The following is a 26,037-nucleotide window of genomic DNA, read 5'->3' on the forward strand; positions in this document are numbered from 1 at the left end:
GGATTGTATCGAAGCATATGAGTAAAATTATATAAGTTAATCTTAACTCGACTCGTTTAATTAAACGGGTCAAACCTCCAATCCTAATCCTTTAATTTTGTATTAAGTTCGTGTCGAGTTCACGGGTCATATCAAATTTTTTTTGTCATTTATGTCATATGGCAGATTCAGGTCGTATCGAAACATGTAGATAAGATTGTATAACTCAAACTTAACATGATATATTTAATTAAACATGTCAGACTTACAAACCTTAACCCTTTAATTTTGTGTTAGGTTTGTATCGAATTTGTGAGTCATGTCAAAAATTGATAGCCCTAATCTCCACAGCCTTCACGTAGACCCCAACTTCTTTTTTATGTTTTTTTATTTGTTTTTATTTTTTATTTTTAAGTAACAGGATATAATTAGAATTTCATACATTACATGGCAGTTGGTAACTAGGTGGCTTGCTAATATGACAGAAATTTCACCTACAATTTGGTCAAGCACTTGACCGATGAGAAATGCTAGAGGTTAATATATATTTTTTATATTTGGCCCATGCTCTCTTGCAATCGACCATTAGATTTGTAGACTTGTGTGGACTCTACATAAGTCAATGGTGGGCCCTACAAATTTAATGGTTGATTTATTATATTTTTAGAAGAATATGAGCCAAATTTGGAGAACATATTATAGATTAGGTTAAAAGAAATTCCTCCAACCCAGTTGGGAGGAAAACTCTATCCTATTGAGTATTGACCCCTAGTATTTCTCTTTTTCAAACATATGAAAAAATAGGGGCCAACTTTTGTTTTGGACACAAATTTTCTCCAAATTAGTTTAGAAGAAATTTCTTTTAAAATACTTTAATAAGTGACAAGTGTCATTCAACATATTTAGATTTCTCAAAAATTAATGTTTGGGTTCATAGATTAATGGTGGAATGGCAATAAATAACTTTTAAAATATTAAAAAAATATGTGAGAAATGACATTTGACACTTACTAGACTAGTTTAAAGAAAATTTCGCCGAAGTTTGAGTCATTCAATCTAATTGAAATAAATTTAACTTTTTCATTTTTTTTTTGTTATAAAAGAATGGAGAAAAATAATAAAAATAGAAAGAAAGAAAGAAAAAACAGAGCACCAGCCTGGGCTCTCAGTTTTGAGTACGCAAGGCGCAGCAATTTGGAGTGGTGCGAATATCCAACAAACAAAAACCTCGTGATTCCTTGCGAGAAAGAAAACTTTCTCTCGCACTCTCTCAACAATCTCATACGGTCAGCTTCTACCTGTCGATCTACTTCTTCTTCTTCTTCTTCTTTTCTCTATTTAGTCTTTGATCAATTGAATTTTAATCTGGACCTTCCAGCCCTTGCTACAATCATATTCACGCAAATCTGAATTTCACTTCAGTCTCTCAGAAAAACTGGGTCTTGCTTCAGCAACTGGTTATATTTTCTGGGAAAAACTTTTTGCATTTTGGTTCATTGCAGATCCGAATCCACAAGACATGGGTTTGAATTTGAGTATCAGGAAAGTAAATAGAGGAGGGGAATTGGGAACACTGAAGGAATCAGATTGATTTGGGTTTTTCGATTTTGTTACTGCAGTATTGGGTTTTCTTTCGAAAGTAGTTTAGAGTTTAGAGTAGTGGATTTAAGGTAGTTTGAGTCGAAGGATTTGAGAATTGGGTTTGTGATGGGTTAAAAAATTGTTCGAAGTTCAGAAACTATTCGTGGGTATTATGGATATGGGTTTGATTATTGCGAGGATTTGAGAATTGAGTTTCAGATTCTGTGGAGAAGAATTTTTTTTTGACTTGGAGAATTGGTTGGTGGGTTTGGGTTGCCTGGAAGAGGTGCTGTAGTCATGTTCTATGGTTCTGTTTCATGGGACCCTTGGCTCATTGTTGCCCAAATTGTTTGCCTTCAATGCTTATACTATCTCAGTCTTGGAGTATTCTTGACAATTCTTGTCGGGACTCGCGTGTCTAGGATGAGCCTGGTGTATTTCTTTGATTATGCCACTGCCACTACCTCTACAGTTACCGGCTGGTCTGTCATTGCTTCGTTTCTGCTCAGCTCGTTTGCAGGGTGAGAATTCCATTTCACTTTTATTTATAATTTCATAACTTAGATCCTTTGCTTTTGATGTCTCTGGCATAAATATGAATCTTAGTTTTTATTTCCGTTCAGCACGACATTTCTAAATTTTGAGTAATTAGAAATATTTGTGGATTTCTATCTCCTGCTTTTTACTTTCCAACTCCTTAAGTTTGTATGAGGTGTTATGCATGGTATGATGCAGACATGATGTTGTTATTGCCAAACCTTTATTAATTGCGATAAACTAAATGATTCCATTTTGGCTAAACTGCTCAATCTAGAACCATATTCTAGTTATTTTTACCCCATAATGTCATCTGCCATAGTATTGCGCATGTCCTTGTCATCCTTCTACTTATCCTTGTTTGCCTTCAACTGAATCACATTTTACTGGTTCAGAGGTCAGATTTTGTTATCATTTGTGAAATCATGGAAGTTGGCTTTCTCTTATCTTTTCTTTAGTATTTGTTATGTTTCTAATTGGGCTTGTAACTGCCCAGTTCAACATCCTCACCATGGTATATTAATTTTGGGAACATGTTTTTCAGTTAATGTGCAGTGGATGTCTTGTTTTTATCATTTAAAAGTATATGGTTAAGCATTCCTCTATTGTATGTATACCAATGACAGCTATATTATCTCTTTGTATATTGCACTTTTTAAATTATTTGGGCAATACATCTTGATGTTCCCCTCATTTTATATGATTTATAATGTTCCCCTCATTTAAGATGCCAAATATGGTGACAGTGGATTTTCATAATCATCTATTTTTTTACCATCCATCCTTTTTTCATTTCTCATCTTTTCTGTTAATTTTTCTTGCAGTAAAGCCTTTCTTGTTGACATTGGAAGTTTTTGGTTTCATTCTTTTGAGTTTTACTATTGATGTCATGCTTTTCAAGTTGGTCCATGAACATTCCTTCTGCCTTCCGTTTATTCTTGCAAAACGCAAGATGTCAAAGCTATCATCAATGATTTTGTTGCCAATTCGGGTTTGTTTTGTTTAAGATTGAACATCCTCAAACTTGAAGGATGTAGTCATTCTGGTGTTCAGCATGGGCTTGATTTAGTAGTTCTCTCTCCCTCCTGCATGAGTTCCTAATCATTTATGGATTTTTAATTTAGTCTATTCTACTAGCCTTCTACTCTAAGTTAGTATGACAAAAAATGCCTACGAGCTGGAGATGCAGGACATAAGCTGTATTGGGCTTAGATACCAATTTGATGTAGGATATTTAGGAAATTCAGCACTAGATTAGGGTTCTTGATAAGTACTTGAAGGCTTCCTTGATAGTACTCCCGACAGTATCCTTCTTTCCAAAATAGTGAACCACCTTCCTGATCTGAAAAACACAACTACCCCACCCGCTCCCTTCTCAGCCCCTCCGGAGTGATGATGAAGCTTTGCCACCCTCTTGCTCCGTATTCTGATACCTCCAAAAACCTACCATGGCTATTCATACGTCTTGGGCAATGTGCACTATACGATCCACTCTGAAAGTCCTATAGAAGTCCTGAAGATTGTCTGTTCTAATCAACTCCTCCTGTCTTTAACAATCAGCCCATGCTCGGCTTGCCCCAGTAAAAACCTCTGTTCCTCTCGGAAAAATGAATACCACTGTTACCAATCTCAGACAACATTTTAAATAATTTTGCTTCGACATAGAAGTAGCCCAAATAACCCATTGCTAATCAAAAGAAATACGAACCGCAAAATCCTTAATGATAATGCTGGGACGTGCCCTCACGCGCCAACTACCAAAGCCTCTTTTGGTATTTTTTCACAGTTGCATTTATTTTTTTTATCTTTTTTTGTTTCAACTTTTGCCTATTCTTGAATAGTACGTGTAGCTGATCGATATGTACTGAGAATAACTGTATAGTCTGAATTTTGAACCATATCTTATTTATCAATTTCTTTTCCTACAAGAGTGAATTGTCCCTCATGTCCTACCTGTTCTCCATTGAGCAATTCGGAGGCTTTCTCCTCATCAAAAGCTTCTAGCTCACCTTTTCATCAAGTTGTATTGAATCCTCTAGCCTTTTGAGCTCTGCTGCTTACTCTTCTGGCTTTTCGAGCTTTCCTGCATATTGTCTAGACTCATTCACATGCTCTTCTAGCCTTCCAACCTTTTGTTGGGGCAGTTTCTCTCTATTAGGCCTTTTCACTTGCTTCCCATGTTGTTTTGGCCTTTTGCATGCATTTTTAGCCATTCAACATTATATCTAGACTTGAAAATTGTACAGTCTGTTTGGCAAGATTTTTTAAAACTCTTTCGCATCTCAAACGTTGAAAACTCTTTTTAAATATCAGTTAACCAAACAGATTTCAGATGTGGCCTCCGCCATTTACACATTTTTCAAAACAAACCACAACTCTTTTGGTAAAAAAAAAAAACACTTCTCACCAATCACTATTCTATAAGTAAAACGCTAGACGGTTTTTATTTTATTTTATTTTATTTATTTATTTATTTTTTTAAAGCTAGAGGTTTATTTTTTCAGTTGTGGACGTTCCTTATTATATATTAAAAAAATCTGGCATGGTAGTCGTCCACCCAGTCGTGGTGGCGGTCACTGCAGTGGCCACTAGGGCCGTTCGACAGCCATGGGGCAGCATCCTTTTTTTTTTTTTTTTTTTTTTTCCTAAAAAAAGTTTCTTCTTTTATTATGTAGAAATAGTTCTCATTTGTTTTTCAGAGACGTCAGGAATTTTTTTTGTGGACCCCACCAAATCAAATCTCAATTTTGACCTTTTTGAGAACTCTTTTCAAAACTCAAAACACTTTTCAGCACCTAACCAAACCTACCCCTAGTTTTTTTCATAAATCTTAATAACATCTCAACTGGATAGCCTTTTTGCAATAGCATCTTCTAAATCTTCTACATATATATATGAGATCTTTTTTTATTTATTTATTTTTTTTTAAGTTCAGTTCTCATCCTACTGTTGAATTGAACAATAGTCATAGTTTCATTTTCAAACTCAAGAAATAACTCCTTATATCTTCTTGCAAAATCAGTCGCATACAAATCACCCTGTTGAAGAATATACAACTTGTCAAGAAGATCATCCTAAAGATCTTGAGGACAAATTTTGTCTCTTAGAAGTGCCTTACTCTCTTCCCAAATCAAATTTCTTGTGTAGGATCTCCCACAATGTGAAAACATCATGCAGAACCTTGCATTGCTACCATTTTGATGTAGTATAGAAGTTGTAGTGGGCTTACAAAGATTGAGATTCCCAAATATAACAGGAAATAAATAAAAGAATTTCAAAACCAAGTTGGAAACTACTAAACCTAATAGAAAAAGAAATCACAAAATAAAACACAAGGCATAAAAGAAGACTCAGGGGCCTCTGTTACAACCCATGTCAGCAAGTTTGAGATTACTAGATTACTCCTATTCTAATAGAACTTCGGTAAAAGATAAGACTCAATCGTAACTAGAATAGATTAGAAAGGACGCAACCCTAGTACACAATAAGTAAAGAAGAAAAAACCCCTTTAATGAGAAAAAGAAGAACATTCTCTTTGTTTTGTTTTGAACAGCGTTCTTTGGAACTTTTGTGCTAGTTACAATCTTTACAATGTTTCATTTCTGATCATATGTAAGTTGTAAACTTGAGAACTGACGAAATGTTTCCTACATTTGGAATCATGACTAGAGTGCTTCTTTTGACTTCTCAGAATCTAGAATCTCTTAGTGTTTAAAAAATACCATGGGTTTGACATGTCCTTGTGTGTTGTGCAAGTAAATTTTCCATTTTGTTGATGTGATACTTTGTGCTAGTTACTTTTTTGTAGACTATTGTTCTAGACCTGACAAAATGCTTGCTGACCAGAAGAAAACAAAATGATGGCCATTATCCCCCCCCCCCCACTTCCTTCTAGTTTCATTCATATTGGTGGTAGAAGCTGTGCCAGTATTTGCTTTCATCCCATAATGTCTCCAAATTTTGATTGACATACATTTAGCTGGTTTGTAGTTACATCTTGTTGTTAATGAAATTGGGTATTCATGAGGACAAAATGGTGATTAAAATTTTATTTACATGGACTGGGTCCCTGTCTTTATGGTATTTTGTGCTTTTAGAGGCTGTTTTCTGCTTACTTATCAAAAAAAAGAGAGAGAGGCTGTTTTCTGCTTTGTAAAGGTGCCCTATACCTTTAAAAACGTTTTATGCTAGTCTTTCCATAAAACTAGATCTATTATGCAGTATGTGGTGTATGACTTGAGATCCTATTTAGATAAATTGAAAATGGCACCACTGTAAAAGTCAACTTAAATGTTTATCAGAAATGTTAAGGCTAAAGGTCACTTCCCCCCCTCTCTTCTGCATTCACAAAGTAAGATTTTAATCTCACATGCTCTATGAAATCAATGTCATAGAGTGCTACTCTAGTTAGGTGTTTCCTTTTGTATACTTCCTGTGTACTTAGGGCCGCCTTACACTTTTAATGATATTTGTCAATTACTTATTTAAAAAAAAAAAAAATCAATGTCCTAGAGATGAAAGGAATCTAGCAAAACTTAGTAATGGTTTGCAGATGTGTATTATCTTGGAAAATGGCTAAGAAAATACATAGTATTTTTTTTCTTTATTCAGCAAAATGAAAAAAAATATATTTCTCTTGTTGACTAGCAAATTTTTCTTGTTTATACAGAGCTGGATTTATGCTTTATCTGATTGAGAGGGCAAAAAAGTGCTTAGATTTTTCAGCCACTGTGTACATTATCCATCTTTTCATATGCATTGTATATGGAGGTTGGCCTTCCTCCATAACGTGGTGGGTTCTGAATGGTACTGGAATTGCAGTGATGGCTTTGCTAGGTGAATATCTGTGCATTAGACGTGAACTGCGAGAGATTCCCATTACACGATACCGTTCGAGTAAGAACTTTTCTTCTGTACATTAATCAAGATAAATGTTCTTTCCAGCTATTTGTTTCATAGGTGAAAGAGATTTTGTTACATCTGTTCTTGTTACATAGTTCACTATCAAATGGTGGCTGCTGACTACTTTTTAGTGGGGATTGATTTCTAATCTGTCATTTACATCAAGTCTGGTACTCAACTCCATGCATTGAATGTTGTTCCGCTGATACTGTTTTATACTCTGTTGGGTCTGCATATTAGCTTCTGAATTGTGATACTATTTATGCTTAATGTTTGAATTTGCACTTTGAGTTGTTTCTTTTTAGTTTAATACTTAGAAAATGATGGAAGCAATGCTCTGTCATAATTTTTATTACCATGAAATAGTCCATTTGCAGATATATATGCTTGTAATAGGGAATAAAACTTTAAACTTCTGCAATTCTTCTTTTTCTCTTGATGCCTATCTTATTGAGTCAACCTTCTCTTGGGCAATTTCCAATTGTTGATTTCCTTGTGGGTTGACAACAGCCTGTATGCATGATCTCAAGCAGCCATCAATTCATATAATTGGTGGGAGTTCACTGTTGTATTTCTGTCCAGAACTCGTTAAATGTATACTTGTTCGCTTGCTTTCATATATATTATTGATTTTGATTATGGTATACTATAGTTTGATATCCTTCACATGCACAGAAGAAGTTGTTGGTTGAACAGTAATGATAAGCAGTAAAATTATGACTTCTCTCTGGTTGAATCCTCGTGCATCAAATTCTTGATCAGTGCCACAATTCAGTCACAATTCAGTTATTATATGGTTATTTTACCACACATCAAAAGTCAGTTTGTCCCTTGTTATGTGTAGGACTTCTGTGAGCCCCTTGTTCTTTTGTAAACCTCTAAACATGAGTCTTTATTCTCAACCGTATTTTGGGACAAGGGATAACAATTTCAAATTTTTTATATTCTGTAAATAGACTGATCCATCTTATTGAGAATCAACCGCCAAAAGCTACTTGAGACAGACTTTCATTTTATCAAAAGTGTACTCGTAATTAAAAAAAAAAAAGAGTTCAGTACCAATTGCAATTAGTTCTCATCTTGGAAAATTTAAGAAAAATAATTGGAAGGAGATGCTGATGGTTCAGTTTGGAGAGGGAGAAAAAAGGCGGCGGGTGGGTGGGTAGTTGATCCACGTTTGGTATATCCACCTTATCCATTCTAGATGGACCCTTTTACACTTACATATTCAGGTTCATGCTTAGAAAAAAAAAATCTGGTTCATCATTTCAAGTTTATTTTATTCTAAATAAAACGTACAGGTTTGTTGCCTTAAAAGGCAGATTTCAATTATTTGTTAAAACTTAATCCTTGGGGAAGTAGATAGGGTTGAAGTTCATCTCTCTCTCTCTCCCAACTCACCCACCCTTTTTTAGATAAGTTCCATTTGGACTGTGGTATTTGCTTGCTGTGTTTCTATATTTCTTTCGCTGTGATTTACTGGCTGTTTAATGTGATACCCAACTCTTTCCGAGTGCCCCTTTGTGTTTGTTGGATTGGCAGTTGAAGGATTGTTTTTCCATATAAATATTTTTTTCCAAATATTTTTTTTTTCTTCAGATTGATGGTCTAGACTCTAGGAATATTATGGGGGCAATCTTGTGCCTACTAGAAATCTCATAGCTTGAAATAGAATACTTTACCGGATTTAGTTCCAATTGTCAACAAGGGTTGCATAGTGTCTTATTTTAGCCCTTCTTGTAGTACCAACAGGATTAATTTGCAACTATTCCCATGCAGATGTTTGACTGATATGGCAGACTGAAGAGGCAAGGGCAAAATTTTCTGTAATGGCTGTTTCTTCCATACTTTTGGAGGGAGGATCACCTGGTTCAAGCGCATCAAGTACTGAATCTATAAGGTGTGATAAGAAAAAAATAGCTTTATCTCTAGATTCTGGTGGCTATGACAGAAGAAGTGCAAAGAAATTTGAGGTGGCATTAAATGACGGGAAGAATGAGAAAATGAGTATAGGAAATGTTTCATGTATGACTAACTGTAGGTTGTTTTGGAAAATGTGATCATGCTTTATTCTGCGTCTGATATATCATTCCTGGTTTATTTGTAATATGCTTAGTTTATTTGGGTCTTATTCTTTAAGATGATCAATTGGATGAATTTGAAAAATTTATATAATTCTGTGTCAAGACTTGTTTTATATGGTTGCGGATGTTTGTTTGTTTCTCACGTACTCAACAAATTGTGTCTGAGCTGGACCAGGCATGGGTATTGAACCAATTGGGCATAGTCTATGGCTATGGGGCTAGTAAACTGTCGTACTAGGTAGCTTGTTTTTGCGATTTTTTGGCTCAAGGCTAGTTATTAATAGGTGGTTTATTCAATAAACATACGTTGATTGTCCTAATTACATGTAGGTAGAGCTTACCCCGAAGCAAACATGATTATTCATATTTCGTAGAATAGATCGTGGGTTGGTTTATAATTGATCAGTTTGGCTTGCATATATGATAGATTCTTCGAATCTCATCGATATTCATCTTTATGGCATGCTTCAAACTTTTCATAAGGATGAATGAAATTTAGACAATTTATCTTATGGCTTCTTGTTAGAGATGGCCTTTCGACGGTAAGGAATTGGTGAAATGGGGTTGTACAGGGGATGTGCTCTTCTGTAGAGGTTGTTTAGAAAGTAGAGAGCATATGTTTTTTCAATGTTGTTGAAGTCTAATTACTGATCCTTACACAAAACTGGGAAGGGGGTTAAGGGATGGAAGGCTTGCCGGTTGAAAGCTAGCATGGGAAATTTATAGTCTTTGGAAGTAAATAAATGATCTTAAACATGGGAATCAACCAAGATCAGAGGAGAAAATTGTTCAAAGATTAAGCTGGGAGATGGATCATGGCGAAAGGAAGATTTAAGCTGACACCTGAAAATATGGAATTATGCAGAAGATGGAATTTATTGGCAAGGATTCTGTGAGTTCTGAAGTCTAGTTGATTGGCTGATTGCAATTGCTTGGAGTGTGGTTCTAGATGAGAATTTACTATAACTCAAACAATATAGTTCTTTTGTTTATTTGGATTTGTTGTTGTAATTCATATAAAGGGAGGTGTGGGTCAAATTTAGCTCTGCTGAAGTAGTTAGTGAGAGCAATTGTTGAGTGCTGATGTTAGTATTCTGTATTGTTTGAGTTATTTTATAGTAAATTCTCATTCATCTTGAGCCTGTTCAAGTGCAAAAATCTGAACTTCAAAATCGCTTCTTTGATTGAAGAGCATATAGCTTTCATCTTTCCCACTAGAAAGGGACAAAAAAGAAAGAAAAAGCTACAAGTTTGATTGCCTTTAAATACTGTCGCCGACTATAAAAGAAAAGAAAAGTCCTCTCCTGAGTCCTCTGAGTAGAACTCTTGTTTGATTGCCAAGCTTTGCAAGTCATGGCTGAGGATACCACAAAGAAGAAATGTGAGCCACAGCTTCTCCAACAGAGAGGTAGAGTCCATTCACACGGAAGGATTCCAAGAGTTGTGATTGCTCTAGCTTTTCCATCACACTCCCAACAGGATTTGCCAACACAAGCTACATAACAACAACCACAACATAACTAATCAGAACCCCACCAAACAATTCTGGCATTTATGAAACTTTCTGATATAATTACTATATATTTATTTATTTTACCTTGAGTGTTCTTTTCTGCATCATCTTTCTGATTTCACATATTGCGTCTATACCACTTGTGTCTATGGCTGTCACAGCTGAGAATATAATAATAAAAAATGGTCAGCCAAATGCACCAGAATCGACATCGGTTGGTTGGACAACACTTTTTAGAGGGTGTTTTTCTGCTTTTTGATTCAAAAGATGTCAGTTTTGAGTGTTTTGTGTTTAAAGTTGTTTGCTAACGCTTTTCGTTTTTTTTTTTTTTTTTTTTTTTTTATACTAAAAAGCAAAAAGCTTGTGTCATCAAACAACGCCGATATCTTACGAAACGAGTTTAGATGACTGAAGTGTTACCTGTCATGTCTAAAATTATACATTTCAGTGTACTGGCATTGTTTGCCTTTATCCACTCTTCCTCCTCTCGAACCCATCTTAACATCCTGTGCCAAAAAACGTTAACAAGTCAAGGAGATGCTCAAGTGTATCCTACTAAAACTATATGCATAACTTCACGTAATCCCAAAGTTGTACTTAGAAGCAACTTGGAAATCATATATTTTGAGAGACTCACCTTTCTTGCAGGTAAGTTGAGTTTGCAAAGTAGATGGGAGACTCAATAGCAAGAATGAGAAATGAGGGCACCCTTGAAGCTTCTCTATACCTACTGAGGTTTTGGTATATTTGAGTGCCCTGGATATTCCCTAATGCCATTGTGTTTGGCCTGGTGACATGCAACAGAATCTTGAAAACTGATATCCCAACCTGAATTTTGCAGACAATTAGCTTTAATAAATCATCACTTATCCTAAAAGCTTAAGCCGATAAGAAGGGGCGAGTTTAATCATTTAACTCCCCTTACGTGTAGGTTTAAACTCTCATTTAATAAGTGAAGCTCAACACGTAAAACATGAAGGGGTGAAAAAGCTTACCGCAATGGCAAGTCCTAGAGGCACTGAAATGAAAAGAACACCGAGAAAGGAGCACAAACAAGCCATGAAATCAAGCTTGTCAACTTTCCACAATTTGTATGCAGCCTGGTAATCTATCAACCCGATCACAGCCGTTAAGATGATGGCCGCCAAGATGACATTGGGGGTGTAATAAAACAGTGGCATCAGAAAAAGTAGAGTCACAAGCACAGCTGAAGCCATCACAATATTTGACACTGCCGTTTGTGCTCCGGCATTACAGTTTACAGCCGATCGAGAAAATGATCCTGAAAACATTATCTTATTAGAAACTTCAGCCATTGTTAAACAACTGCATAATTTGGAAAAGGGTATCATAATTGCATGCCTGTGGTAACATAGCATGAAGAGCATGAACCAGCCATGTTCATAAGACCAATAGCCATCATTTCTTTGTTTCCATCAACTTGGTAGTTTTTCAAAGCAGCAAATGTCCTCCCCACTGCAATTCCTTCCTGTAAGTAACAATACAAAACAGCAGGAATTTGGTAAGAGAAAAACATTGCTGTGGTAAATCACCGTCAGGGAGGCCCAACACGTAGAACATTCAACTTACAGTGAGAGACAAGATCCCTGTCACGATGCCGGTTTTAATAGCGACAGCTAGATAAGGGCCACTCAAGTATAGCATGTTTAGTGAAGGGGGATTAAGGCCCTTTGGCAAATGCCCAATCTTTTCAAAAAAAAAAAGGATAAAAAGAAAGATCAATACATGATTAAACTAATGGAAAGAAAGAAGTTCCAAAACCTGCCACTTTTTAGTACTACTTACAATTGGAATTCCTCTTGCCTTAGACTTGAGGAGGAAAACTACAAGGGTTGAGAGAATAACTGAAGTTAATGGGGCTGCTGCTGAGACCCAAAAAAGCTTCGGTTTCCTATTGCTCTGTTTTCATTAATACAAAATTAATTAGAACATTAAAAACAAAAAACCAAAAAACAGAACATGTTGATGAGTAGATTATGCTTTTGAGCAGCAAAGAAACACTTACAATATGCCTTGTAGTCAACATAAAGAGGAGGAAACCAAAACCCATGACAATGGTTTGCCAAGACCACTGCACATCAATTGTACCACTATTACTCAAAATACTACTGAGGATGAAAATTGAAATTAGAGTAATATCAATAAAACACAATTCTTTTTTTTTTTTTTGTAACTAAAAAAAAAGAAAGAAATATTTTAATATCTCCAACAATTCCACCACAATAAAAGTTTGACATAAAGAATCAAACTTTTATTGTGTGGAACTGTTTGATATATTGAAAAATATATACATAATGATTCTCCCTGGAGAAAGTTGGTGGCACCAGGTCCTTCTAGTAATTATTTCTATGTTTGAGTTGCTTGGATTTATTAAAAGAAAGCATACATGGTTAAGTTGCCTTTATTAATAATTTTTTTAAAAAAAATTCTAAAAGCTCCTTTTGTGTAAATATCTAAAGTATTTGCTAAAAAAAAAAAAAAAAAGAGAATAAATTTCCATAGACTAGCGACTACTTTATTCTGGTTAATAATTACCTCATCTCTCTGGTTTAAAACAGAGGACATGACAGGAATCATTTGCATTTTGCTTGTGAAGTGGACGATCCCCAGCAATCCTTTCAACTGTTGCAATGATACGATGACGGCTGCACCAGCCATAAACCCAACTAGAGTTGCCTTTGACAGAAAATCAATTACAAACCCTAACCTGCAAATCACAAGTCAAAATCAACTACAAATTCAACAAGGAAAAGAAAATGATTATCTTCTTTTTATCAATCTCCATTTACAAATTATTCTTTTACTCTTTAAAAGGTGAAATATTCTTTTTTTAAGGTTATTAATTTATGTTGAGCATGTGTGATTGTAAAATGATTGAATCTCACGTTAAAACTGTGTCTAAAGTATGAGCGGTTAATATGACATAGTTGGATCAAAACCTATAAACTTTAGCTTTCAAATTAAGTGGTATGCTAACATACTATATTATAATCTCGTTGAGAGATTCTACAAGATGTTAATTTCTCTAACAAGTGATATCAGAGATAGGTCGGTGAAGCGTGGCATGGTGGACTGGCGCAAGCATTGACAAAGAGTTCCTAGAATAAGGGAAAAGATTCATGGCATGGGCACAAACGAGTCCTTAGAGTAGAGGAAAAAGTACACGACACGGGCAAACTCACCTAGCACATAAAAGTTGATAAAAAGTTTTCATTTGAGGGGGAGCCTAGCAATGTAGTGATGAACTCACTTATGAATATAAAAAGATTGAATTTCATATTGAAAATGAGTTACAAGTGTGAGCGATTAATATAGCATGGTTGACCCCAAACATATAAACTTAAACTTTTGGGTTAAAGACTCTATACTCAATCTCCCTAAGAATTTTTTTGTTAAAAAGACTTCTCTTTCTACCACCATTTCTAATATAGAAATAAGAGCAAATTTTGAAATAATATTACTCATTCATAATGAAATGACAAAAGAGAAGGGCTGAAGAAGTGAAATATTAGAATACCTTAAGAAACCTAGAGAAGCCTGAAAGAAACCAGCAAAGAGGGTGGCAGTGAAGGCCAACTTAAGATAGAGAATTGGGTCTTCATTAGGAGAGACTGCCTCACTTAGCATTGATCCCATCACCAAAGATGCTATTGACACTGGCCCAACTGCAAGATGTTTTGAACTTCCAAGGATTGAGTAAATCAATGGGGGCACAAAGCTTGAATCTGCATCAAACCCAGTTTTTATTTTTTATTAATTAATCAAAATAATTAATATTTTTAGTAAATACATCAGTGGTTATTGATACTTACATAGCCCGACTATAGGTGGCAAATTGGCAAGCTTTGCATAACTGATTCCCTGCAGTATAGTATTACAAACTAAATTAGATCACCAGAAAAAAAAAAAAAAAAAAAAAAAAAAGAGTTCTTGTCTCCAACGGTCAAATGGTTTGATAAAATGTATATTCCATTTCTATGATGTAGTAAATTTCCAAATAACATCACCTTATGAAAAAGGACATTGGAAAATATAGTTTATGAGGAGTAAAGACAAAAACCATGTTCATAGGATACATAATATACTAATTCATATGGTCCACGAGAAATGGAACCAAACTTCAATGACAAACATAATTAATAACTCCAAAGAGTTGGCTTGAATGGTAAGTCATTTGGTCCGGGTACTTAATGAAGTATCAAGTCCAAGGTTCAACCCCTTTTGAGTGGAAATCGAAAGCCCGAGTGTACCTAACTCTTGTAGAGGAGACGTTTTGCATGGTGTCTCAAAAATCTAGTTTGAGCGAAGCCCTGGACACCCGTATTATTAAAAAAAAAACAAGAAGAACAGAGCTTCATTTGTTTCTCTCACCTGTGGGATAGCGAGGCTGGCAATGGTAAGACCAGAGATGATATCAGAGCGCAGAAGAGGAACATTGTACTCAGAGCCCCATTGAAATATAGGGAAGAAAAACTGAAGAGAAAGGATGAATTTGTTGAGCCAAGTTTGATTCTTGAATCGGTAGAGTGGATCATCGGGGAAGAAGATCTCGGAGATCCTGTGCTTGAGTTTATGGAGAGTGGTTTTCTCTGGTGGAAGGCGAACGTCGTGAATTTGCATTGCTCCCCCCAACTCTGATGGGATTGTGAGATTGCTTTCTGGACATGCAAAGTGTTCCACTCTGTTAGAGTTGACACCCATTTCTCTTTGCTCAAAGACCCACCAAAATGCTCAACAAAAACCTCAGATACTGCTAAACAATGAAACCAAACAAAAAAACCCACTCGAATGTTGTGTGCTTGTGAAAAAAAATGAAGGGGTTCTGGGGATTATATAGATGAAGCAGAGAGAAGGGCATGTCTCAAATGGCAGTTAATTGAGCAGTTGTCAAATGTTGCGTGTCAGGAGCATTTTGGTCATTTCACTTGGATTTGAAAGATAAAATAAAAATAAATTACTTTTTTTATTTTTTATTTTTTATTTTTTTAAGAAAAAGAGAGAAAAAAAAAAAAAAAGGCCATGGAATGAGGGTGTCATGGAGTTGAAGCGTCAGAACTAGTGCACAACACAATGGAGGGCCCTGAAGAACACTCTTTATGATTCTTATCGCTCCACAGTTTCCTTTTTAGGTAGATGGTTTTCAAGGGTGGAAAACTTGGAATATCTGTGGGGTCCTTCACTCCGGTTTCGATGGACAATAATGAACCATAAATAAGGTTGTAAATGAACCAGTCTGATTGACTATCAGTTTGATGGAATAGAATCCTCTCCATTTCATTTGAAATAGAGAGTATTTATTTAATGTAAAATAAATAGTAATATTGTCTTAACATTAAAGCTGAATGACCAAATTTACAATACTACCTCTTATTTTACGTTCAATACTCAATTCGAATTTAGTTCATTTAATAAATAAGCCAAGCTTGAACAAATTATTTAGCCAAGTGATAAAGTCGAACTCAACCCGTATTCAAAAGAATATTAAATAAACAAATATAATCTTGACCATTTCATACTCGTCTCGATTGTACTCCATTTTTGTGCCCTGATTGTTGTTTTCTACTATGACTCCATTTGAGCCCTCACTGTTGTCTTTTGGTGGACTGGCATTTCCTGCACTTTTCGTGGGAGTGGGTCAAGGATTCAAGCGCCGTGCAGGATGTTTTGGGTGCAATGGAAGAGATAGAGCTAGCAAGCCCCAGGAATACTCAACAAGGCACTTGAAAATATAAAATATGGTTTAACTTAAACCCCTTCGATAATTAGATAATTAAATTTACATTTTTTTTTTGGTAAGTCACTTCTTCGCAAATAGTCAGACTCTGGAGAGAAAGATATTAGCGTGTGAGAGAAATGGCTTTATGGGTATGCGACAGTCTATATAAGTGTGTGACAGTCTTGTGCGTGTGTGACTAATTAATTAGGAAGATAAACTGTTCATTTATTACAAGACTTAACCGAATGTTAGTAGTAGGGACAGAGCTGGGGTGTCTTGACATTCAGTTAGAAGTCTTGTAATAAATAAACCGTTTATCTTCTTAATTAATTAATCACACGCCTATAAAACTGTCTCCCTCACACACTAATAACTTTCTCTCTCCAGACTCTGATTTCTCTCTCTCTCACACACTAATATCTGTCTCTCTCACGCTTTAGATCTCGTATGAACCTCTGAGTTCATGTAAAGTAAACCACAAGAACTAAGTTTATATTTTTTTCCCCTTTTTTGGGTTAAAATCAGTCACGCCTAAACAGCCCCATGTGTGAAGAAGGTGTTACTTGAAATGAAATAAGACAGAAGACATCTAAAAAAGCATATAATAAAGCAAATAAAAAACATCCAAGGGGGGGTGTTGGCTTTATAAATATCAAGCAATACAAAAGCTGAATCCATGCCAATCCATTTGACCGGCCGGCAGGCATATTGCCTAACATTGGTGGGCAGGAGAGAGATATCCAAATCCAATCCAAATTCCAATTGCCTTTTCTTCATCATCACTTGTGATCAACACAAACCCAATCATATGTAGGGCTTCCAATTCAATAAAAATGTATAAAATCATTACATACCCTCCCATCCAATTTAAAACATATGGTAATACTAAAATATACTTCACAAAATAACTTTTTATTGTGTTTGATCCATTCAATTTATGGAAAAAAAAAAAAAAAACTAAATAAGTCGTTTTCATATTACTTTTCTACCTTTTTTATTATTATTTTTTATTTTAATAATTCTATTTAGCAGACTCCAATACAATTGTCATACAACTCGATAATGTGGCAGTAAAAATCACAATTGAATAAGTATTTAAATTTCCTTTTTACAAGTGATGATCCAATAGTTAGTTGATTTTTATTGCCATGGTATCTATTTATATGATAGTTATACAAAAGTTTACTAAATAGAATTACTCTATTTTTTTTTTTTTTGGTTATTCAGTAACTCTAATTGTAGATCAAAACTTTGGTAAATCACACGGCCCTAGAGAGAAAAAACCTGTGGGGGAGTTTCCCCTCCCCCCCTACTCCCCTCTTCTTTCCTCTCCCTCCCTTTTTTTATTTATTTATTTTTTCAATTGTTTTTTTTTTTTGGTTTCTCCTACCAGTCCAATTGCTCCAACCATCCTTTTGCTTATGTTGCGTTACCTCCGTTCGCTATTCACCGTGCTGCGCCGCTCTTCGCCTTTCCGAAATCGGTTGGGCTTTAGATCTAGTTTTTCAAATCTAAATCTAGTTCCCTCAACAAGTTTCGCTCAGCCACCGTGGTCCGCGGCTCCTCAATAGTCCATCGGCGCAAAACGGCTTCATCTCGTCCACCACGCGCCGGCCAATGCGCTTCGCCTCTCTCACCCAGACTGTTGTAGCTGTTTACTGGCTTTTTTTATTGTGTTTTTGTTGTGTTTTTTGAATAAGGGTTTGATTTCTCTTTAAATCTACTTTCATGAGCCATCTTTAGGGTGAACGTTTTTATCTTAGCCTTTGGGTTGAGGATGATTAGTTTCGGTGTGAGGGTTTTACTCCCATGGCTTAGAAAATAAAAGTTTAGAATATGGGCTACCTATGTATTAGATTGAGTTTGCCTACAGCATATATGTTATATAACTGAAGTTTGAACATGGGTTAGCGAATGTTGAAGTTATAGATAGGATTTGATTGTAAGATTTTTATGTTTGTTTTTATGATGTTGTAATCTCATAACTTTGGTTATGATTTATCAGAGCTTTATGCTCTTAATCTTTTTTCAAGGAATGAATATGAAAGATTTCCTTAAACAAAAAAAAAAAAAAAAAAAAAAAAACCTTTGGTGAACCTAAGTCCAGTACTCTATCATGTAGAGGATTTTTTTTTTTAAATAAAGTACACATAATCCTCTCAAACTACAAATTCATTGTCAATTACTTCCCTAAACTATAAATTGTGTCAATGTTCCTCCTAGACTACCAAAAAAATGTCAATGTTCCTAATGACAAAAAATATCATTCATAATTTTTTTTTTTTAAAAAAAAAAAAATCTAAAAGAACACAAATTAGAAAAAAAGGGGGGCGGGGGGCAGCTCGGTTTTTTTTTATTATTTTTTTTTCAAATTTATAAGGATATTTTTGTCTTATTAAAATTTTGGTAGAATCATTTTTGTCTTTTCTTGGCCAGGGTGACATTGATATTTTTGGGTAGTTTAGAAGGAAAAATTAACACAATTGATAATTTAAGAGAAACGTTGTCAATGGAGTCATAATTTGAAGAAGGTATATATAACTTTTAAAAAAAAATTATTCGATATATATATATATTTTTTATTGTATTCGATATGTTTTTAGTAGTTGTATAAGTCGTTGTGGCATTCCTGAATTGAATCCTGGCTCTGCGTTGAATGAGGAGGCCATTCCATCAGGACCGTCGAATTGATGCCACCTTTTACTCCACTGGAAAAGATTCTCGCTAGCTAGGTAGCCAGTCTTTCTTTCTTTCTTTCTTGGGTCGGCTTCTTTTTTACTTCTCCTAATTTTTTTCTATATCTGTTAATATTTAATCCGTAAAAGAATCTATAATGTCAAGAGTATCAATTTAGTTGTAAAATCAGGGTCAAAAAGGAGAAAAAGAAACACTAAATTTGCATATTAACTTAATTAGTAAATTAAGCACCAAATTAGCACCTATTTGGCATCTCCTACATATCAATTTATTAATAATAACAATGATATCTTTATTTATTTATTTTTCAACCCAATGAGCCTCATGATTTAGGTTGTTATAGACAGCCTTAATTTGTTTTCAAAAAATAAAAAATAAAAAAATAATTGTTTTTAAGTAAGAATTTTTATTTTTTTGATAAAATAAAAAAATGGTGTTCGTTGTTTGAGTGGTATAAAGAATATGTTTCTAATGCAACCAGAAAATATTTTCCAATCAAAAAACGTTTTTTGGTTGCTTGAGTAATTAAAAACACCAAAAAAAAAAAACAAAAAACAAAAACAAAACAAAACCCGTATTTGATTTGTTTCTTATGTCATAAGGAATTTCCTTTTCCTGAAGAACTGTTTGACGTCCCACATTGTCTGGGTGTGAAAAAGATTGTGTGTTTATATGGAACGCGTTTTCTCTAAATGGAAGAATTTTCTAACAAATAGAAAATAAAGATAAATTTGTTTTGAATAGAATTTTATTTACGCCTCAAAATGAGAAATCTCATCTCAAACAAGAATATCTCACTCACACTAATAGCTAGATAATATAATCTATCTCCATTGGAGTAGAAAAGAACAGCTTAATTTGACTGACTTTAGGCCAAGTTTATGATTAAATTACAAAACAACACTAATTTTTAAATATAAACTTATATATACTAATAACTTAATTAATTATTGATCTAAATAAAGCCAAAACATATCAACTAGAACAAGTTGTCAATATATATATATATTTTCTTTTAAAATTTTCTCACAAAGTTATGTGGGTAAGATGTAGAAAGCAAAGATGACTGTAGTACAAAGGGAGGGTGCACTTCTTCATTAGAAAATTCCGGCAGCAGAAGTGATTAGTACTGGGAAAAGATTAAAGCTAAAAATAACAAAAAGAACTTTTGCAGATTTCTATCTTATCTTTTTAATATGCTCAAGAAAATTAAAGCTGCCGACCTACGAGAATAGGGCTATAATCCTCGAGCTGAATATTGAATGTTTAAGTTCTATTCATTTAATTTTATTTCAAACACAAGTGGAGTTCGGCGGAAGATGAAATGGAGAGGAGCCGGTTAGTTATTTTTAAAGGCAAAATTGTCCCAGAAAAATTAAAATTACAATTTTACTTCTCTTATTTTAACCAACCGGCTCCTTGAACCTCTTACTTAGAGTTCGTACTTATCACTAAACTAAATAATTTGTTCAATTTTGACTCATTTCATTTTCAAGCAAACTCAAGCTTATTCACTAACTTTGTATTTAACTTATTCATTTTTTATATAAAGGTATTTTTTTTCTTCATAAATTCATATTAATTATTAGTTAATTAACTATTGTTAAGATTTTATCATTTGAGTTAGTTAAAAAAATTAACTTGAATAGTAAATTATCCAATCTCAAGTTTATATGTATGTTTTGTAGTATATATATAAATTCATTATGCACGCACACACGTATATTTAAACATATGCACAAACACACGTACACAAAGAGAGACATATATCTATATATATATATATATATATATATATTTTAGACTTATAATAACAATAATTCAAGTAATATTTATTATATTAGGAAAAAAATTTCTCTTTACTTAATATGTTCTAATTTTGAAATTAAAATAATACTATAAATAAACAATAAAAATAAAATTACACGAGTTAGCTAGGTTAATACAAGTTAGCTCGTTTAATAATCGAGATTAATTTTGTACAACTCACTTAATTACTAATTCGAGTCAGATTTATACGAGCGTTTTATCGAGCAGATTGTCGAACATATTTTTTCTATATAGTGCTTATTGCTTTGTCAGCTTGGACTCGCCAATACATGTGGAAAATTAATTAACTTCTCTTTTTGACCACAAGCAGTGGGTCTAATTTCGACCTACCATCAGGCCAAGATATATATTTTAGTAATTTGTCTAATAATTGTACGTTAAATTTTGTATTATTTAATGTAATCCTTGAAGCAAAAGGGCAGACATGTTGGCATATTAGGTATGTTTATATTAGGAGCATATCGCAGTTGCATGCCTGCCGGTATGTCTGGATGTAACCGGCCGGAGATCCAATAGATATGCGCCACATGAACAACTTGGTCGAAAAAGAAAATCTAAGCATTGATTCATCATGATCCTGCCAAATAATTCAATCACTATAAACATTCCCTTTTTTTAGACACTTGGCCAACTTCATCATTATAATACTCTTTTTAACTCCCTCACCGGAAGGTTGCTAGAAAGTGTCATTAGTTTAACAAAGATGGCTTATCCTCGACCACCTCAAACCAATTCTTATCTGGTTAGGTAAACACAGATGCATGAGTGTAAAATCACTCTGAGTCTCACTAATGTTTTGATGGAACTGTGTCACAGTATTATTCAATCGGAACGTCTGTAATTTTTACCGTCTAAGCTCCTCTTGTCATTAATTGTCAACGAAAATGTGTTACTATAGTCACGTTTTACCGTTTAAACACATTATGTTATTGGTTTCGAGCGAAGAAACAGTTTAAACACATTCTTTACTGGTTATTGTTTAGGGTTTTCTATAGGTTGATGATTCCCACGTGAAGCTCATTTGGAGTATAATTATTGCTACTTGGCTGGTGCTTAAGGAGTTATACTAGTGACAAAATAGTAGTAATCTTAAGAATGGGAAATTAGATACACGTCTATAAAGAGAGAGGTCCAATCCAAAGTTGAGATACTCTCTTCAGTGCAAAATCTTGTGGATGGGAGTCAAAAGTTTCAGCCTGTTGAATGCTCAGTTAAGCCACGTGAGCAACCCACTACTCCTAACTCTTTCTTTCTGCGTTCTTGCTACGTAATATATCAGCAACCACTGAATTTTTCAAACCCCCAAAGAGAATAAATTTTCACTTCACTTCAAAATTATGCTTGATTATTAGTTTCAGAATATTCTAACCTTTTTAAAAATAAATAAATAAATAAATACGCGGCGAGCGGTAGAGGCATTTGATTAGATTCTAAGCCAGAAATGGGGCGGAAGGGCTACCGCAATTTGGAAAACGGAAACTTAATACGGTACGCACGATGGACGGACCTGATTCAATCAGAAATTCTCTCTTTACGAAGATGTTCTGAAGAAAAAGGTTTGACACGTACATGTACGTGGTGGTTCTGATTTGGACGCATCCACGTACATCTGTCAGGAATTTGTTCTTCTTGTTGATTATAATATGATGCTTTTTAAAAAAATAATAATAATAATAATAAAAAAAGAAAAGAAAAAAACAAAGAAAGATATCTTAATCTATTCAGATTCTTTGAGGAGCTGGGCTATCTTGCAGGTAGAGAAAAAAAAGTGTTAGGAATTAACTTGAAGCTACTTTGAACAAATTCATCAAGTGACCTGAAAAGGCAAAAACAGCCTGGAAATGTCTCTGGGTTTTAGGCCTACTCGAACGGGTGTCAAATTACAAATAAAAGACATTTTAATTTATAGGATGTTTAGTATATAAAATCAAACAATTGAAAATGCCGTCCCAAGTTTTTAATTGAGACAATTTCTCTCCTCAAATTATTAAAAAAAATTGCTAATGCCCCAAATGACAAAACTACACTTAAAAAAAAACTAAACTGTTTTTAAGAAAATAAAAACCAGTGTGTAATTTGACACCCTTTAGGGTAAGCCTAAAACCCAAAGATATTTCCAGACTATTTTGCCGACCATCGAACATGGGGTGAAATTTGTTTGGATTGAGATTCCCTCGTATTTTTTAAAATAAGAAATTTTTATATTCTAAAATTTGAGCTATCTATTTTATTTAACGGTCTAAATAAATACAAAAGTTTGTGTGTTATCGAGATAATTAGTTTTAATTTTTAATATGTAAAGCCCACGTGCCCCTCGAGAGTAATTCTAAAAATATCTCTTGTGTCTATCTTGAGTCCCTAATTAAATTTTTGCATTTATTTAAATCGTTAGATGAAATGAATCGCTAAAATTTTAGAATATTAAAATCTCATATTTTTTAAAATATGAAGGGATTCAAATCCAATTCTTTTCCTGTGACTAATAATTAATTGAGTTAATTCATTTTTAATGTCATCTTCTTTACCGTAACTTTTAAGTCTCATTGTCATTATTGTAGTTCTCTTTTAAAGTAGATCTTCTTTGGGATTGCTTAAAAAACCGTAGGTAATTGGTAGGCGATATGGACCTTTTTCTTGGCTTACAAGTCAAAAAGCTATTGGAGCGGACCAATTCAGGCCCTTTTCCCACCCTTCTTGAGTATCTTTCTTCGTTTTTTCAATGCTAGTCAAAAAGATTGTTCTAAGTCTTTATCTTAATCTAAAATAATAACATTCGCAGTAAAGTAATTTAAGGAAATATGGAACGTGGTAATTTGCTCCAGTCCTGTCCCAACGTTGGATGTTACTCTCATTTATTCGAATCCAAAATTATCTTATTTTAAAATCAATGTTAAGCCAACAATTTTCATTAAAAAAAAAAAAAATTATTATTATTATTATTATTATTTTTTATTTTTTTATTTTTACAACTTTTCATAAAATTAATGAAATACAATCGAAGAATCTGATCCATTTAATTAAATTGATTGAATTACACGTTCTGAACTCGACACTAAAGTGTTATGAGTGCACTTTGTGAGGGTTGAGTCACACATTGAGAAAGTATAAAAAAAAAAACTAATAGTTAATAGTTAAGTATAAAGAAATTATATCATAGTGATGTTCAAATATGTATATTAATGTAATGTACTCTTAGTAAATAAACTTACAGATATATAGATTATCTCGCAACAACTAGTAGACACCCATCAGATTTGGACTACTACTTCCACAACTCTTGTACTGAGTGCACAACATAAAGTTAGTACCGTAAATTTGTTATGAACCCAACACAAAATTAACGGATTAAAATAAAAAGATATGAACAATTTATTTAAATGAATTAAATTATGTATGACGTCTGTAATTTTGACACGCGTCTGTGCCATTCACAAAATGGTAGGTCCTGGTTTGAATGATTGAAGCCGTCCTTAGCAAGACGTTTGTAGTTGGGGCTTCTCGACCACCTTTGAAAGTTGGACAACATAAGAGCCTAGAGAGTGGCTTGGACTTATAGGTCCAAAATTCAAAGCGTGTAATGGGAGTACAAATGAGGGTTACTCGTATATCCAATGCCAACATTGAGACCAAGGCCATCCTAAGGATAATGTAACCACTCATCAATGAATCAAACACCTCCCAATAGATCAAAATGATGATAGCCTTCCGCGCTTGCTCCACCTTCCCCATTTCCATCCAAACAGCACAATTACTACTTGCTTTGGAGATGGTGGACACAATATAATTAGTTCCCGATACATTTTTCACATAAGAAAAAGCTCCTACCAAGTTATCCAATCATGACCTAAGTCAAAATCAGTCTTTTTAGATAGATAAAGTGACTATTTTATCTAGACGTGATCATAATAGTTACACAAAAAACGGTGAGAATTACAAACTCTACGGATTAAGCCACTGTCTGACCTAACACATGAGAACATTAGTAGAATCCAAAACAATTAATATTAATCAAATTTAAAAATTGAATCAAATTTTCTTAAAGTGATTGACCCGACCGAAAGTAATGTTCCTACCTAGTTTGATTGATCATGGTTAGTAGATTCATTTTTGGAGTGAGTGAGTGAGTGCATGAGTAGCTTAGCTAGGGTGTGACCTTATTCCTCATGGATGAACATGGAGAGGCTAGGGTTGATGAGTGGGCAGGTTTATTCTTGGAATATACCTTTCTTTCACATTTTGGAACAAGTTACGTGAGCTTTCCTAGTCCCTCAGAGTGGCCTTGTTGTTTGAATCATGCTTCGATTGACTTGATTTATGGGTGACGTACTTTTTGGTGCTCCACTCAAGTCAACTTCGAGGGGATCTTGATATGTTCTAAACGATTCTGCGCGTTTTGTACCACAAAAATCGTAGTGGCCGGACCACTACGACCCAATAAGCTTCATTCAATCCTATCCATAGGTTTTCTGCACAAACCCATCATCTTCCAACCAATTAAATATCATGCTCTAAAACTATTTTTTTTTTAATAAAAATAATAATAATTAGAAAGAGTAGCTTGTTTATTAATCTTGTCTACTCCCGCAACAATTACATTAAGAACTCGTTTGGTTTGCGGATTCAGTATTCCGTTAGGAAAATGAATAGCTATTACTAGGAGCCCGTTTAGTTTGTGAAATAGATCCCTGTAATGGAATGGTTACTCTTATGTAATAGTCATTCTTTTGTTTAATAAGGGCCTACTCTTAGGAATAGTTATTGTCGTGAGAATCACTAATCCTTTACACACAAGAATAGCTATTCCTCTAAAAAAAATAAGGAGAATAGCTATTCTAGAAGGAATTGATAACTTTTTACAAAAAAAAAAAAAAACCAATTTTTTTCAAAATGTTTATTTTAACCCTAAAATTTGTTTTTTTTTTTTTATTATATTAAAAAAAAAATGAAAACCTAGAATTTAAGGGGTGGCCGACCACCCACTAGCAGGACCTGGGGGTGGTCGCGCCACCCCCGGGGCACCTCGGGGTCCACCGTAGGGTGCTCCGGGGGTGGTGCGACAACCCCTAGGTCCTGGCAGGGGTGGTCGGCCACTCCAATGGAGTTGCAAGCCGCCCATGCAATGCTAGGTTTTCCTTTTTCTTTTTTTTCTTTTTTTTCAAATATGAGGTTTTTTTTTT

At 34.3% G+C, this 26,037-nt stretch overlaps 2 protein-coding genes across 4 annotated transcripts; one reads left to right on the top strand and one right to left on the bottom strand.

Annotated features, from left to right (window-relative positions):
- The first annotated feature begins 1,123 nt into the window (after positions 1–1,123).
- On the top strand, positions 1,124–9,198 carry LOC132187264 (uncharacterized). Of its 3 annotated transcripts, none has more exons than XM_059601524.1 (4): positions 1,124–1,265; positions 1,358–2,081; positions 6,767–6,993; positions 8,779–9,198. In XM_059601524.1, the coding sequence occupies exons 2-4, from the start codon at positions 1,858–1,860 to the stop codon at positions 8,784–8,786; spliced, it is 459 nt and encodes a 152-aa protein (XP_059457507.1). In that variant the 5' UTR covers positions 1,124–1,265; positions 1,358–1,857; the 3' UTR covers positions 8,787–9,198. The 3 variants fall into 3 exon arrangements, with proteins under 3 accessions (XP_059457507.1, XP_059457508.1, XP_059457506.1); XM_059601525.1 differs by having other exon boundaries at positions 1,410–2,081; XM_059601523.1 differs by having other exon boundaries at positions 1,124–2,081.
- Positions 9,199–10,262: 1,064 nt separating this feature from the next.
- On the bottom strand, positions 10,263–15,405 carry LOC132187237 (probable sulfate transporter 3.4). Its single transcript, XM_059601481.1, has 13 exons — positions 14,989–15,405; positions 14,430–14,478; positions 14,135–14,342; positions 13,153–13,324; positions 12,623–12,688; positions 12,403–12,516; positions 12,187–12,303; positions 11,959–12,085; positions 11,592–11,878; positions 11,234–11,424; positions 11,017–11,102; positions 10,681–10,757; positions 10,263–10,578 (listed from the first exon to the last, which is right to left on the bottom strand). Exons 1-13 carry the CDS (start codon positions 15,316–15,318, stop codon positions 10,435–10,437), a joined length of 1,968 nt encoding a protein of 655 aa, XP_059457464.1. The 5' UTR covers positions 15,319–15,405; the 3' UTR covers positions 10,263–10,434.
- Positions 15,406–26,037: the final 10,632 nt, after the last annotated feature.

This window comes from Corylus avellana, chromosome ca7 (genome assembly GCF_901000735.1).
Source record: "Corylus avellana chromosome ca7, CavTom2PMs-1.0".
Taxonomy (NCBI): Eukaryota; Viridiplantae; Streptophyta; class Magnoliopsida; order Fagales; family Betulaceae; genus Corylus; species Corylus avellana.

Coding starts and splice junctions, on each gene's coding strand:
- LOC132187237 (XM_059601481.1), bottom strand. CDS start 15,318: ATGGGTGTCAACTCTAACAGAGTGGAACACTTTGCATGTCCAGAAAGC. Junction 14,479..14,988: donor CCAGCCTCGCTATCCCACAG/GTGAGAGAAACA, acceptor ACTATACTGCAG/GGAATCAGTTATGCAAAGCT. Junction 10,758..11,016: donor TATAATTTTAGACATGACAG/GTAACACTTCAG, acceptor TTATATTCTCAG/CTGTGACAGCCATAGACACA.
- LOC132187264 (XM_059601523.1), top strand. CDS start 1,858: ATGTTCTATGGTTCTGTTTCATGGGACCCTTGGCTCATTGTTGCCCAA. Junction 2,082..6,766: donor CTGCTCAGCTCGTTTGCAGG/GTGAGAATTCCA, acceptor TTGTTTATACAG/AGCTGGATTTATGCTTTATC.